The sequence below is a fragment of the Gekko japonicus genome, unplaced genomic scaffold (assembly GCF_001447785.1).
Source record: "Gekko japonicus isolate JY-2015 unplaced genomic scaffold, Gekko_japonicus_V1.1 scaffold1, whole genome shotgun sequence".
Lineage (NCBI taxonomy): Eukaryota > Metazoa > Chordata > Lepidosauria > Squamata > Gekkonidae > Gekko > Gekko japonicus.
The window spans coordinates 3,987,463-4,003,423 of NW_015164181.1; the positions used below are offsets into that span (position 1 = coordinate 3,987,463).

General features: G+C 49.7%; 1 protein-coding gene across 2 annotated transcripts in view; it reads left to right on the forward strand.

Annotated features, from left to right (window-relative positions):
* Window positions 1–15,055, forward strand: part of RFFL (ring finger and FYVE-like domain containing E3 ubiquitin protein ligase) — a 58,024-nt gene extending 42,969 nt beyond the window's left edge. For both annotated transcript variants that reach the window (XM_015408006.1, XM_015408007.1), the window contains exons 3-7: window positions 379–789; window positions 5,948–6,031; window positions 7,919–8,126; window positions 8,880–8,903; window positions 12,215–15,055. In XM_015408006.1, the coding sequence (XP_015263492.1) occupies window positions 379–789; window positions 5,948–6,031; window positions 7,919–8,126; window positions 8,880–8,903; window positions 12,215–12,405 (918 nt within the window). In that variant the 3' untranslated portion in view covers window positions 12,406–15,055. The remainder of the gene's footprint in view (window positions 1–378; window positions 790–5,947; window positions 6,032–7,918; window positions 8,127–8,879; window positions 8,904–12,214) is intronic.
* Window positions 15,056–15,961: the final 906 nt, after the last annotated feature.

Consider the following 15,961-nt stretch of genomic DNA (forward strand, 5'->3'; position numbering starts at 1 on the left):
GTAACAGAGTAGGTACAGAGTCTCCCGGGGGAAAAAAAAACTACCTTTGCCCTTGTGGATTTTTTTTAGGCTTGAATCCCCTATTTGCAATGTTGTGAAGTTAGATAAAACTATATCTTCAAGTGGTGCTGAGTGGTATTTTCCCGGTTAGAGGAAGAATGGGAGCGCGGCCCTGGGCCGTTGGCCGTCCAGACGACCATATCTGTGTTCTCCTCAGGCAGTACAAAAGTAACACCTGGCCTTTCGGCCCGGAATCTGCCGCCCTGAGCCGTACGGGTAGGGCGGGATATAAATCCCAGAATAAATAAATAAATAAATAAATAAAATAATCTGTCTCCGCTTGATGCTCACTTCCCTGTCTCTCCCCTCCCAAAACAGCACATCTGCTTGGATTGCAAAAAGAATTTCTGCCCGGACTGTTCCCACCAGCCCGAAAGCGGCCCCTGCCTCTGCCTCCTCTGCGAGCGGTTCCGCGCCACGAACTTCCAGCGGGAGGAGCTGATCAAGATGAAGGTGAAGGACTTGCGGGACTACCTGGAGCTCCGGGAGATCTCCACGGAGATGTGTCGCGAGAAGGACGAGCTGGTGTTTCTGATCATCGGCCAGCAGGCCCCCGTCCCCCAAGGGGACAGGACTACTTGGGCGACGCCATTTACGACGGACTCCGCCGTGCCACAGCCGGACTTTGAGGCTGTGCCGCAACCCGGATTGCCGGACCCTACCTCAATGGAGGTCTCCCCAGTTTGGGACTCGCCAGATCTGGCCTCGCAGACCGAGGAAACCCCGCAGGTACCTTCCCGCCTCCACGTGTCTCTTCCCAAATCCCGTCGACTCTCTCTCGCCTGCTCTCTTGGAAACCCGTCGTATTCACTTGCTTCATTTATCTCCCACCTTCCTCTCCAGCGGAGAACCGAAGCGGCTTGCATCCTTCTCTCCTCCGTTTTGTCCTCACAACAGCCCTGTGAGGTAGGTTAGGCTGAGCACGCACCGCTCGTCCAGAGTCACCCAGCAAGCCTCCGTGGCAGAGTGGAGATCTGAGCCTGGGTCTCCCAGGTCCTAGTCTCACATTCTATCCACCGCAGCACGCTGGGCTCTCCTTGCAGACTTGGTGACCTTCCGATTATTTTGGCTTCCAGGGTCCACTGCTTGGGGGTGCTGATGTGTAGCCGCCGCACGGGAATGCCGTCTTAAAAACAGGGTGCCCTGGGAGAGACGGTGGCTCGCGTGCAGGAAAGAGTCCCCAGCGATTCAGACTCTGGGCATTTTCAGTTTAAGAATAGGTCTGCAGGGCTTTTTTTTGTAGAAAAAGTCCAGCAGGAACTCATTAGCATAATAGGCCACACCCAGCAGCAGAAACCCATTAGCATATTAGGCCACACCCCCTGACTGCACCACTCATTAGCATATTAGGCCGCATTCCCATGTTACCAGAAGTGTGGTCATCCAGCCACACCCACCTTTTGCTTCTTATTCTGTTTACCTTGTTTGTTGTCAAAACCCAGGGCCTTTTTTTGTAGCAGGAACTCCTTTGCATGTTAGGCCACACACCCCTAATGTAGCCAATCCTAATGAGTTCCTGCTGTTGGGTGTGGCCTATTATGCTAATGAGTTCCTGCTGGGTGTGGCCAACTCGGGAGCTAGCCGGAACTCCGTTCCTGTGCGTTCCTGCCCAAAAATAGCCCTGGGTCTAGGGTTGCAGGCCTGGGGGAGGTCCCCTCTTTCCTCGAGGCCCCCGGGGCTGCTGCCATTGGGAGGAGGTGATCGTTCAGCCAGCTGGATCCGGGCAGAGAGCTTCAGGCACTCATGTCGATTTACAGACCTTTTCTCAGCTCGTGCTTAGGAGGCTCTGTTAAAAATTAATGTGGAAATTCCTATTAAGTTGCCGCTGTTTACATACCTTCTGGCCGGCTCATGGGGCCGCAGGCAGCTGCAGCTTTCTCTAATCTCTCCCCGACTTCGGCGACTGACCTCACCCTTCTCCGCTTGCGGGCTTCTTCTGCAACCGCCCCTTGAGAATCTCTTCTCTAAGAAGACCCTTGTAAGGCGGAAACGATTGCATTTAGCCTCCAAAGTGCAGCCAGGGAACGCCTCGAGACAACTCTGCCGGGGCCATGGATCCTCCTCTGCACACTTCCTAGGGGGTGTGCACTTTGAATTCGGTGGGGCTCCCTTTGGAGTGAGCGTGCGTGGGATCATACTGCAGATACATCAGAGTTTGGTAACTTAAGGATCACAGTTTCCCTCCCACCCTAGTGCATTTCAGGCACTTCTGGATTCAGAGAGAACCTTGCAGACTTTTGGACGGTGCCTAAAGAGGTTTCAGACGCTGGGGAAGAGTTAAGGGGGTTCAGAGCCTTCTCTCTCTCTCTCTGGTATTTTTGCATTTTGTGTGCGTGCGTGCATGTGTGCCCGTGCCTGGAAGTCATGGCGACCTCTGGTGACTCCTTACGGGGCATGGAGGACGTTCAGAGAAGTGGCTTGATGGCCTGCCTCTGGCCTTGGTATTCTCTGGAGGTCTCCCATCCAAATACTTTCCAGGGTCGGCCCTGCTTAGCTTCTGAGATCTGACGAGATCGGGCTTGCCTGGGCTATCCCGGTCAGGTTCAGAGCCCTCTCTTTATTGTTTTTTAACATCTGTACACCCACCCACCCCTGGCTCATCAACCAGTAGAGGGTTCTTGAGGCAGTTCAGAAGCACAGACTATCTCACATACTGTAAAACCAAATATTAAAAGCTACATTAGAGAGCGTAGAACTTGGCAGAGACTAGCAACTGAAACCCAGTAGCGGTCCAACAGAGTACTAAAAACCCATACTAAAATCTTACAAGGCAATTAAAACAGTAATAAAATAGCATGGACTTTAGTTAAAGAGTGATAAAGGACAAACAGCCACACAGCCGTCAGCGTGGCATCACAGATAACTTCCCAAACCAGGGATGAAAAAACCTTTATAATGTACCTGCTTAGCTAGAAGTTATTTATTTAGCTATTTCATATCACACTTTTCTCTCTAGTGGGGACCCGGAGTGGCTTGCCGCCTCCTTCTGCCTCCTCCACTTTCTCCTCACCATGTGAGGCAGGTGAGGCTGAGGGGTTGTGACTGGCCTAAGGTCTCCCAAGCGTTCTTCGATGGCAGAGTGGGGATTTGAACCCGAGTCTTTCAAAACCCAGTCCGACACTGTAGGCCACTCCACCCACTGCTTTCCACGAAAAAGATTCATTTGGCACCAAAGGCATGCGGGACATTCCACAGATTGCGAACCGCAACTGTCTATTCTTACTGTTTGTCTGCCGTACAAGAACAGAGGGAAACCCAGCAGCGCCTTGGATAAATGTCTCGGTAGTGGGCAAGGTCTGCAGGGGGTAGAGATGTAAAATTTCCGGAAATTTTGAAGCTCGGAAAAAAACCCGGTTTTTTTCCGGGAAAAACGGAAATTTTCGGAAAAATTGAAAAAAATGCTACATTAGCATTTCTTTTGTCTTTTCTAGCTTGAAATTCATTCTGTTACTTTAGGAACATAAAATATGACTATGGACATTTTTACTTGGCATGAAATTATCACAACTATCATATTAAAAATATAGTGTATCCAAACAATTATTACAAACAGCATACCCATCCACATGCAAAAACAAAACTGAAACTTGTTTATTTTCTTCTGACAAAATCGCACTTCCTAAAGGAAGAAATGCATCTTGTTCTTGCATTGGAGAGTTCAGTTTGTAACCTAGGACTTGCTTGTCCTCAGTGCACAGAAATTAGATCAATCTGATACCATATATATATATTTTAGAAATGATTTGGAAAATATTTGAACACCTTGTCTTAAAATATTTTATTCATCATGTTAAAATAAAACGTTCCATAATCAATTTTTTTTCTTTTCTTTTTTCAATTTTTCCAATTTTTCGGAAAAAAACCAAAAAGGCTTCAGGAAAAAAACGGGGAAAAAACATTTCCCCCCCGAATTTTTCCGGTTTTTTTCCGGGCCTTCACATCTCTAGCAGGCGGGCAAGCATCCGGATCCCAACCCATTTAGGGGTTTAAAGGTCATAACCAGCATGGAATGATGGTACGAAGACCAGCACGAGATGTTCTCGACCATTAACGGTTGTCTGATGGCAGTAGTTTTTAGACTAAGTGACCTTTCAGACCGTTTTGAAAAACAGCCCTCCGTTAAGCGGGTTACACTAATCCAAGTCTGGAAGTGATCAGAGCATGGATAACCGCTCTGAGTCTTCGGGGAAAGGCCATGGGCCCCCCACAGCCTGAGCAGGGCAAAGGCATTCTTGCATACCACAGAGAGGACCTTGAAACAGAGAGCCTGCTCTTCCAGGGGGCAAACGCGGTCCCGACCGGAACAAGCCGGCACCTCAATCTGCACTGTCGATCGACAGTCCGATCAGGATTGAGCTTCAGCTTATCGGTCTGCGTTTGTCCTGCTAACCGCCTCCCAGCAATGGAACGGCACATCCGTGGGCCCACCTGGGTCAGATGGGAGGGAGAGAGGAATAGAACTGGGTGTCATCTGTATGTTGATGACACTGTGCTCCAAATCTCTGGATGAACTCACCCAGCCTTTTTTGATGCAGAATTTAAAAAGGGGGAGGAGAGGGAAGGAGGGAGAGAGAGACGCTTGGGGGGGGGGAACTCTATTACGTCAATGCTAGGGCGCAAAACAGTTACTCCCAGCACCACCAGCTAGCAGCAGCTGGCCAGGGAGGACTTGCTTTTCATTCACGAAAAGGGAATGAGCTGTGCAAAATGAGACAGTGGGCAAACTGGGATCATTCAGTTAGGTGCTTAGGAGGAGCAGGCGAGTAAGCACAACTCAGATTTCGGGAGGGGCCGTTTCAGCTGCCCCAGTTGTCTAGACACTGCCGCTGTGTCTAAAGGTACCATCTTGGCTTTGTTTCTGATGGGGAGGTGTCAGGGTTCAATAGTCAGGTCACGCAACACAGCGCTTCATAAGAAGAATTCTGTTTATTGGTACACCAGGACTATGATGACACGTGTACTGTTTGTGTCAGGAATGACCAGGAACAGTAAGGCACCCTGAGTTATACTAGAATCAAACATGTACCCCCCCTCCCTTAGAAGCAAAGCCAATAAGCAAAGTTCACAAGCGCAGGGAAAGAAGGCGGGCAAAAATAATCGCCGTTGGTTCCCAGGAGAAGCTGAGAGCAGCTGGAGCGGCCCAAGGTCAAGGAAAAGGTAATATGCAGACAGTGAAACTCAGAGGCAGGCAGAGCAAGGTGGTTTCCGCCTCCACACACATTCCAAGAGCATGGCAGAGCTACCTGACATCAGGGTGCCTTCGCCCGGACCTTCCCCTCGACACCCACCTTGTGTGGTCTCTTGGCGACTCTCCCCCTGCGTGCCTTGTCAGTGCCCCCCCCCGGTCTTCTCCACTAGGGACGAGATCCCCTGCTGGGAGGGTGACACAGCTGAAGGACAGGAGCACCCAGCTCCCCTGCAGGCCAATTGTGGGGTGCTCTTGGGGCCGGCGTTACTGTGTCACAGATAGCTGGGCTGCCTGCATTCTCCCGTGATGTCACGGCGCGTCACAATGGAAACAGGGCAGAGCAGAGCCAGGCCTTGACAGCATTGCCTTTTGGGGGCCTTGTGCAGCACAGTCATAATTGCCTCGTGGTGGCTTCCTCGGAGGCGGCACCCTAGGATGTTACTGCTCAAACCCAGGCACTCTTAACAAAGGCTTAGATACCAGCAAGGTGGGCTTCTCCAGCAAATTTCCGACACGGCCACAAACTGGTTTGTGCATCCAGCGGGTCCCTTGGGCCTTCCTTGGCTTCTCCTCGTGGCTCTTTCTGTGTTCTGAATTATCTTCCCGGGTATCCCAGAGAAGAGCTCGAGCAGACCCCGGGACCCCAGTCAGACCCTCTTCCTTCTTGGGTCTTTTTAATAACATGTTTTCCTCTCTTAGGCAAATGGGCATGTGCCACTGAGCCAAGGCGACATGGGAGAAGTTGAGAACGCTGTTGAAGCACTGACCGAGGAGGAGACGCAGGTAGGGGCAGGCATATGACACCGCCCTGTGAGTGGACAATGGAGGCAGGAAGGTTGCATATTGGCTGATCTCTCCCCCCCCCAATTTGTACTGGTGTGACAGTTTGCTGCATGTTGCTGATGCGGGGGGGGGGGATACAGTTGCTAAGCAAACCTTTCCCCTCCCCCCGTATGTCCGTGTGTGTGTGCGTGCATGTGTGTGCGTGCGCACCTGGAAGTCATGGCGACCTCTGGTGACTGACCCCTGCTGGGGGCCTGGAGGATATCCAGAGAGGTGGCTGAATAAAGCCTGCCCCCGCCTCCTGCCTCTGGTATTCCAAGGAGGTCTCCCTTCCAAGTACTTGCCAGGGTCGGCCCTGCTTAGCTTCCGAGATCTGACGAGATCGGGCTTGCCTGGGCCATCCAGGTCAGGGCAATCACTAAGCAATTCTGAAGCACGCCGTACCCTGAAAAATGTTCTGGGAACGATCGCTGATCTCTCCGACAATGAAAACTTGGGTGAACAGGATTTGGGGATGTGAGCCTCTTTGCCTCTGGAGGATGTGTGGGCTGAACTGCCGTCGTCGGTACGATGGTGCCAAGTTGGGTTGGCCAACTGTCATCCCCTGCCCCCCCTCCCGTCATTCACTTGCAGAGTGGACACAGCATGGAACCTGTTTCCACATTGCTGGGCTTTTTGCTTTTTGCAAAATGTGCAAATACACCCCTGGAATCACTTTGGCTGAGAAACACTCTCTCTAACACATATGCTTGCTCATTTAAAAGAAAAAAAATAATCCTAACCCATTAGGATCAGCCGTTAGCAATTCATTTTCAGCAATGCGAAAGCACACATGAAGTGCAAGCCGAGATCCCAAAATCCAGAAGCCATTAATGACCTCTATGGCTTGCCATCAAAGGCTCAGAGAGAAGAAGGCTTCAGCCAGGAGTCGAAAAGAGAACACAGTCAGTGGCTGGTGAATGTGCCCCGAGAGGGAGTTTCACAATCTGAGCGTTGTCACTGTGTCCAAGGTTCCCTCTAAGCTGTGCAGTCTTGTGAGCAAAAATTCTACTTTGTGAGCTACTGGCATTAAAGTTGTGAGCAAGCAGTTTGGCTACTGCATAAATTAGTTTACTCTGGAGCCATCCTTCCTGAGCTAAGACAAAAATGTGTGAGCCGGAGGCTAAAAAACTGTGAGCTAGCTCACACTAACTCAGCTTAGAGGGAACATTGACTGTGTCCCTGAGGACTCTGTTGCCTCACATCTGGAGAGGGTTACGTGGAGCATGGTCTTTGATTTGCATTTATAATGGGGTGTGTTGGAGTCCATACAGGACAAAGCAATCCCTTTAAAATTAAGAGTTCCAGTTCTCCTTTGGAGTAAGTGCGTTCCAGTACAACAGACAGCTGGTTTAGCCAACTGGAAGACACAAAGAGGTTTTTAGGACCCATGCAGATGTGACTCCAGCTGTTTCCAGCAATCTGGTGGTCCTACTTGGCTGTGTTTGAAACATGGGGGGGGGAGAGGAGGTGTTTAACCCTTTCCCTCTCATGCCTCTTCCATTTACCTTCTCCTGTGGAGCTCACCGAAGCCCTGGATTGGGAGTGTTTTTCAAACTCCTGAAGAGGCAGGAGAGGAAAGCGTTAATCATCTCCTTTCCCAGTCTTCAAAGCAGCTAGATGGGGCTGCTAATTAGCATTTGTAAAAATAAATCAAAGCCCAAGTGACCCCTAATCATGGTTCTCTTGCATCACACTTTGCTTAAGACTTCTGAGAATTCTTCTGAGAATCCAGCGGCATAGAATTTACAAGCCCGCATGTGGCAGATGGAGATCGGCCTTGTCTGATTTTGAGCTATTCAAGCTACAGTGATCCGGTCTTGAAATCTGCAATGTGATGTCTTTCAGTCCACCGACTCGGAGGAGACCTTGGTCCTGGGACGCAGGGCCTCGCTCTCGGACCTGAAGAACATGCAGGACATTGACGCCCTCTCTGTGCGGCAGCTGAAGGAGATCCTCGCTCGCAACTTTGTGAATTATAAGGGCTGTTGTGAGAAGTGGGAGCTGATGGAGAGGGTGACCCGCCTATACAAGGAGAAGTACCTTCAGCAGCTGGGTAAAGGCTTTAACAAGTAAAAAACACGCTGATCTGTGCGCTCCCCCCTCCCCCGTTTCCGATGACAGCAATTGGATCTCTGTTGGACTAAAAAGTCCGTCTTGTCCAGTTTCTCTAAGTGTCCAGGATGCTCATGGCGAGTGCATGAAAGCTACAGCCCCGCCTCTGCCCCCTCGCAACTGTTGCCCAGAGGCACGTTGCACCCGAGAATGGAGGCTCCGTTTGACCACCGTGGCTGGTAGCTTTCGATAGACCCTCCATAAGCGTGTGTCTTACCTTTGAAGTTGTCTAAGCTGGTGACTGTGACTATGTTCCTATGGCCAGAGAGTTCTGCAAGTGAATTAAGAAGCACTTCCTTTCTGCCTTTCTCCTCTTTGCTGCTGGGTTTTGGGCGGGGGTGGGGTGGGGGGTCAAGCGCTCCAGCTCTGCCTTGTGGTCCCCGGTGCTGTATGGGGCATCGGCTGCTATTTGTCTTCCTGCCTCTTCTCACCCAGGACAAGGCTTGGGGAAATGCCCTCCTGGATCAAGTAACTGCTATATCAGAAAACCACTTAAAAATCTCCTTCCAGCCATCTTCCAAATGCTGGTATAGCAAGCCACGTGCCTCTTTCACGAAGCAACAGTGTGCCCTTCTCCCTTAAAACCAAATTGGGGGGGGGGGCTTGGCTCATTCCTCTCGAGTTTGGCTGCAACAGCCTTTGCACAAATGCTCCCATTGGGCTCAGCAGTTTTTTCCCCTTTTTTCTTTTTCAGTTTCCGACACAGATGATCAAACCGGTGAGTAGTTTTATCTTCTCAAAAGGGCGACTGGGCGGGATCCTTCAGCTGTTTAATAGGAGAGAGGAGTCTCTGCCGTGATCTCCTATTCCGAAGGCAGACAGTTGTGAATCTCGCCCTGCTTTGTGTTCTCTTGAGTTTCAAAGGAAGGCAGTGGTTTATTTACTAAAGAAAAGGAGAACTGGGGCTTATTGGCCACAGGCAGCGTGGTTATCGCTTTAGGTGCAACGATGAACACACAAAAGCTGCCTTCTACAGAATCAGACCCTTGGCCAACAAGGTCAGCATTGTCTACTCAGACTGGCTGTCAGGTAGAGGTCTTTCACATCACCTGCTGCTATCTGAGCCTTTTAACTGGAGATGCCAGGGCTTCAACCTGGGACCTTTTGTGTGCCTGGAAGGTGCTCTGCCACTGAGCCACAGACTCACCCCCGAAAATATGCTGCAGCTGTCCCCTGAACATACCCAAAGCTCCCTTATACTGAACCAGCCATCGGTCCATCAAGGTCAGTACTGTCTACTCAGACTGGCAGTGGCTTGCCAGGATTGAACCCGGGGTCTTCTGCATGCAAAGCAGTGGCTCTCCCACTGAGCCACAGCCCCTCCCCTGTGGCGTGCAAGGGGTCCAGGTTCAGAAGAGACCCGCTCTCTGAGGAGATCTTTTGGGAGGCGCTGCAAGCTCAATGGGAAGAGCACCTTTTTTGTGTCCAGAAAGTCCAAGGATCAGTCTCGAGCACCTTCAGTTTAGGCCAGCCTAATCTTGTCACAAGGCGCTGCGGTGGCTCAAGTGGTTAAGACGCTGAACTGCAGGCTGCGGAAGGTCAGTAGTTCAGCACTTCGAGACCCGGGTGCCGCATGATGGAGTGAGCTCCCATCTCTAGTTCCAGCTCCTGCCAACCTAGCAGTTCGAAAGCAAGAAATTGCAAGTAGATAAATAGGTACCACTTCAGTGGGAAGGTAACAGGGTTCCGTGCGCCTTGGTGTTTAGTCATGCCGGCCACATGACCACGGAAACGTCTTCGGACAGCGCTGGCTCTTCGGCTTTGAAACGGAGATGAGCACCACAACCCTAGAGTCGGATTCGACTGGCTTTCGAGCAAGGGAAACCTTTACCTTTACCTTTAATCTTGTCACACCTCGGAATCAAAGGAGGGTCGGCCCTGGCTAGTATATGGATGGGAGACCTCCAAGGAAGTCCAGGTTTGCTGTGCAGAGACAGGCGATGGCAGACCGCCTCTGAACGCCTCTTGCCTTGGAAACGCTACGGGGTTGCTGTGGCTTGATGGCATGCGTGCAGGCACAGGCACACAAAGGGTCACGGGTGCTGAGAAAAGACCTCCTCCTGCCAGTTTTCCTGGAAGCCTGCTGTCAGCCAGAGTAGACCCTACTAAGCTAGGTGAACAGATGGTCAGACTTGCTATAAGGCACCTTCGTGTGTTTCTTCAGCATGTGCATCCTAGCATTTGGACTCTCTGACTGTAGAAATGTTACCCCCCCCTTCCACTCCACTCCACTCCAGAGCAGTGTAGTAAGATGGAATAACTCCAGAGGCGAATCCAGAAACCGCAAGGGAAATAGCTGGCTCTATTGCATGGCCAGGCAGTTTTTATCTAGTTAAACAACAAAAGCACCAGGATAGATGCAATATATTGGAGGATGGGAGATTAACATGGGTTTTGCAGAAGGAAGTGGTGCATTGCAAACCTGTGGAGGCTGAGCCGATACGACATCCTTGGTCTCAAGCCATCTTCAGGCAAGTCAGCTCCTCTCTTGAATAGCCAGAAGCAACGATCCCACCTGAGAGATCTGCTGCTGGAAGAAGAAAGTACTAAACAGAAATGGGGTTCTGCCTTTACATCTTACAAAGCATCACCCTGGAGAGAAGGAGCAGGACCCGAGGCGGCATACAAGCTGAGAACGGTGGAAGCCAGTGTTCCCTCTAAGCTGAGTTAGTGTGAGCTAGCTCACAGTTTTTTTGCCTCCGGCTCACACATTTTTGTCTTAGCTCAGGGAGGATGACTCCAGAGCAAACTGATTTATGCAGTAGCCAAAATAGCTTGCTCACAACTTTAATGCCAGGAGCTCACAAAGTAGAATTTTTGCTCACAAGATTCCACAGCTTAGAGGGAACACTGGAAGCAACCCTTCATTTGTCCCATTAATATCTGGTACTCTGAGGTATACTGCCTCTGAACGTAGAGGTTCTGTTCTTGGCTGTTTATGGCTGCCACACGCCAACAGATCTTTTCCATTTATCGGTCTGATCCTTTCCAAGTAAGCAAAGTGGCCATCACCACATCTTGTAGCAGCGAGTTCCAGAAGCGAATGATGGTTGATTTTGATGTATTTGCTGATTAGTTTTGGCCAGCTTCTAAGCTGCTTTGGCTCACTATTTATGGCCAGGAAGGCACAACATACCTTAAATGAATGAAAGCAGCATGGTGTGAAGGTGTATGTAATTGCCAGGATTGGCGATCCTGTTGTAGTACTCTTGAGTGTGTGTGAATAATTGTGCTCCATCCAGGCTCAGCAATGTTCCTGCTATATAAATATCCTTCACATCATCCTGTGGCAGCAAACAGTTGCGTCCCAAGGTTCTGTCTAACCTGCGTGTTCTGTTTTCCCCTTCTTTTCCTCTATTCCTCGCATCCTCTCCCAAATCGTTGAAGAATGAATGTAATTTTTTTGTTGTTGAGTATGTGTGCGTGTGCGCTTGCGTGCTTGGACGTCTTGGTGATTTCTGGCAACACCTAATGGGGCTAGGATGTTTCAGAGAGGTGGCTTGCTATTGCCTGCATCTGCATCCCGGCCCTGGCATTCCTTGGAGGTCTCCCTTCCAAGTATGTCCCACAGCCCTGACCTGGATAGCCCCAGCAAGCCCAATCTCGTCATATCTCGGAAGCTAAGCAGGGCCGGCCCTGGCAACTAATTGGAAGGGAGATCGCCAAAGCCAGGGCTCGGGAGGCAGAGGCAGGCTATCAAGCCACCTCTATGGAATGTCCAAACCTCACTTGGGGTCGCCAGAAGTCACCATGACTTCCAGGCACGCAAGCCCCCATGCACACAAACCCAACTACTTGGCAAGGTTGGCCCCGCTTAGCTTCCGAGATCTGACTAGATCGGGCTTGCCGGGGCTATCCAGGTCAGGCTGTAGAATGAATGCAATTTAATTAAGGAAAAACTTTTAATTTTGTCCATGTGTTTCAAATGGTTAAAAGCACAAACACAAAACATCTTAGACTAAGGCTTGTGGGTGGGGAGATATGTACGCCAGCCCTTTCTGCTCACAGTCCTTCAATTTCTGGTCCTAGCTCCATCCAAGAACGCCACGCTTCCCGGCATGGAAGAGAACCTCTGCAAGATCTGCATGGACTCGGTCATCGACTGCGTCCTCCTGGATTGTGGTCACATGGTTACCTGCACGAAATGCGGGAAGCGGATGAATGAGTGCCCCATCTGCCGGCAGTACGTGATCAGAGCCGTCCACGTCTTCAGGTCTTAAGGGGTGCCGGCAGCGGGACCGGCGATTGTCTTGGGACGCTTCTTCATTGTGACGGAGGGAGCATTGGCTCACGAGCACCCTGCCCGACATTCCTAAAAAGCTTGTGAGAGACAAACAGGAGGACCGCGGGCCCCTGAGTTTGTGTGGCTTCTATTTTGGTGCGCGACCATGTGTAATACACCACAGTGCCTGGAGAGCTGGAAGTCCTCAGTACTAGTCACTCAAACACAACCCCAATCTACCCCTTTCCCTTGTAAAGTTCTTGGCGAGGACTGGAGAGCTGAGGCTTTTCCCTCTCCAATGAATACACCAAGGTGGCCTAAGGAAGTCAGAGTGGAGACAGGGTTTGCTGCTACCAATTCTCCTCCTTCCTCCCTCTATAAAATATTCTGCTTCAGGTCATGCCTTTCTTTGTTGGTCTTTAAAAAGTAGATTTCAGGGGCTCATTCCTTTTCTGATTTTTTTTTTAAATGTAAACCCTTTTTGGTTCTTTTAGCTTGCCTTATAGTAGGTTGCCCCTTCTGTGGCTTTGGAGTTCTTGTATAGATGAGGTTTAAAGGAATCAGGGATGTCCATGAAGAAGCGTCCGCTGTGGCGCCCTGCCGTGGGGATTCGCAACTGTGAAGGACTTGAGAGAAATGTTTGTGTGTCTGTGTACTTAACACGGACTTCTTGGGTCTACCTCCTGGCTTAGTTTTTTTTTTTTTAAATGACTGTTAATCTTGTGAGCAAGTGCCGTGGGTTGCTAGGAGTTGCAGCAAGTGATGTTGGACTCGGTTCAATGTGCAACGTTCCGCGTGCAAGGAGAATCCCTTGGTCTGAGCCAGATCTCACCTGTGCAGTTTGTGTGGGGGTGGGTGGGGGAATGAAGTCAGAGGAACTCTCAGCATCCCCCTAAAGCCATTGTTGTGAAAGTGAAACCCTGCATTTTAATCAGCCCTCTGCCATGGTGGCCCTTTGCTGTTCAGTTGTGGTTTCCGTCTCTGATGGCTCAGCGGCATTTCTCAGCCTGGGATGAACAGATTCCTTGACTCTGCTGCAGGCCAAAGACAGTCCAAGCTCGCTCAGGCTCCGAAGCTTCGTTTTGCCTTAAAATGCCACGTTTGGCTTCTGAAGATGCCTTTTGTTAAGGGAAGCCTGTCGAGCCAGTTTATGGACTTCTGGCAGAAGTTCCATGCAGGTGGTTAGAAATGACGTTGCCAAAGGCTGTGTTTGTGTGTATGTGGGGGGGAATGTCTGTCCAACCAGCTCCTGCTGCCTCTTCTAATTTTGTGTGCCTTTTAGCAGTTGCTGTGTTTTCTCACCCACCACCCGTTCACAGTCCCACTCTTTCAGGAATTCAGAAAACTCTGCTTAAAGATGATGACGTTCATCTCCGTGCCCTGAGAACAAAAGACCGTTTCCTTGCCAATTGCTATGCACTCACTGTGCGGAAACACTGTCGGAGATCAAGGGTGGTCGGGAAGTAGCTTGGGTGGGTAACTTGGTTATGTTTTTGCCATCTGCTTTCACACTCGTATATTTATTTTCAAAGACCACTGGCCTTTAACACCCTCCCCCCAGAGGCCTTACAAGAAAAACTGCTCGTTTTTAGCAACAGTAGCTCAGGTTGTGTTGGCTGTCTTGGTGTACTCTACCTCAGAGTAGATGGGCTGATAGTGAAGGCAGAGGCTGCAGTCTGGAGTTGGCATCAAAACCCTCCCCCAATCGCCAAGACACTGGAGACAGCCTAAGAAAGTCCCTTTCAGAAATGTACAAATCCTGATGTTGCTTCCAACTCTTTTTTAAAAACTTGTGTAACCAGCTAGATGTTTCTGGTACAGAACGATTCCAAACCAAAGATGATCATGACATTGGCTGCTGCCCTAATTGCTCAAGTAGAGGAAAGTTTGGGTGTTATATTTTTAAAAAACAAATAATGCCTATCGCCTCTTAAAAAGTTGTTTGTGTTGCCGATAGAAGATGTAACAAAACAGACAAAATGGTTAAAAGAGATACCACTGTGACTCATTTTAAAATTCCAGGTTCTCAGCTAGATTCAGAAGCCTTGTTGGAACTCCTTGATTCTCAGCTCTTACCCCACCCTTGGGAACAGCTTTTTGCAAGGTCATGCTGATCTCTCCCCTCTTTTAATACCAGGCACCTAACAGTCAAGTGCACTGGAAAGGCAAGAGAGGTGTTCATATGATACACAGCAGGGGGAGTCGCCACCTTGGGCGTGACCCTCCATGTCTCTTGAGTACATCCCCATTTGGCCAACTTCTTCTCTAACGGCACCTTGAGAAAGGATCAAAACCTACCCAAGGTGCAGGGGGTCAATGGCTTTCCATTGTGAACTGGAGCAGAGTTATTGGTGCAGATTAATGGGGAGAATATGCAACTCCCCCCTTACAAAGTTGAGTACTCTGGCAAAAGTAGATGTTTTTGATCCAAAGAGTTTGGTGGGTTGGGACCGAAAGGAAGCTACATTCCTGGAAAACGTTTTGTATCAACACCTTGTCTGACCTGCTTGAAAGTAAGTGTCTTCTGCGAGGAACAGTGTGGGTTGAAAAGGCTAACTGTGATAGAGCGTTGTGCTTTATAATTTTGTAATAAAATGAAAAATGTAAAATAGCCTTTTTGTTTTTTGGTCTGTCTTGTCGTGCCTATCTTTTTGAGCCGGACAGCACAGTATCTAGCACTACCTCATCCTGTGTGTAGGCTTTTAGGGTATGGTCCCATGGAAGAATATGTAACGCTGCTCTTGTTTGTTGTCAGTACTGGTGCAAAAGCATCCGTTTGCATTCGAGAGCTCACTGGACCCCTCTTTCAGTATGTCATGCTTTAAGCAGTGAACAGAAGGAAACTACTGGTTGCCGGGACTGTTCCGGGCGTCTGCTTCTAAGAAGACAGAGGGGTGTTGATTATATTCTGTATGTTACCCTAACTCGCAATAATGGGCTTAAATTATAGGCAGAAAGGTACAGGTCTTTACCACAACATACCTGCCTGTGACTACACACTAACCCACAGAATTATATCTTGTCTGAATGCTGCTTTTTAACATGCCCTCAAAGGAGAAAGGGTTGAATAGGTACCTACTTCCTTTGGTGGTGGTTGTCAACTGCTACTGCTTGGGGGGGGGGTCATTTTAGGGGGTGAGATAGAGCACTGTAATGGTGCTACTGTGACATCTGCTGCTCAAACACAGGGTTACACTTCCTACAACTGACAGTAATTTACTTTAAAGCTTACTGTGCAGCCACAGGAAAAGGGTAGATGTAGTCCCACCCAATGTTCCCTCTTAGCTGTGGATTCCTGTGAGCAAAAATTCTACTTTGTGAGCTACTGGCATTAAAGCTGTGAGTGAGCGATTTGGCTACTGCATCAGTTAGCTTGCTCTGGAGCCATCCTTCCTGAGCTAAGACAAAAATGTGTGAGCCGGAGGCTAAAAAACTGTGAGCTGGCTCACACTAACTCAGCTTAGAGGGAACACTGGTCCCACTCAACGGGCAATTTGAGGAACTGAGGGAAGGGCGAGACACAGGACTGGGAGCACTTAGGCACACTCCTCAAG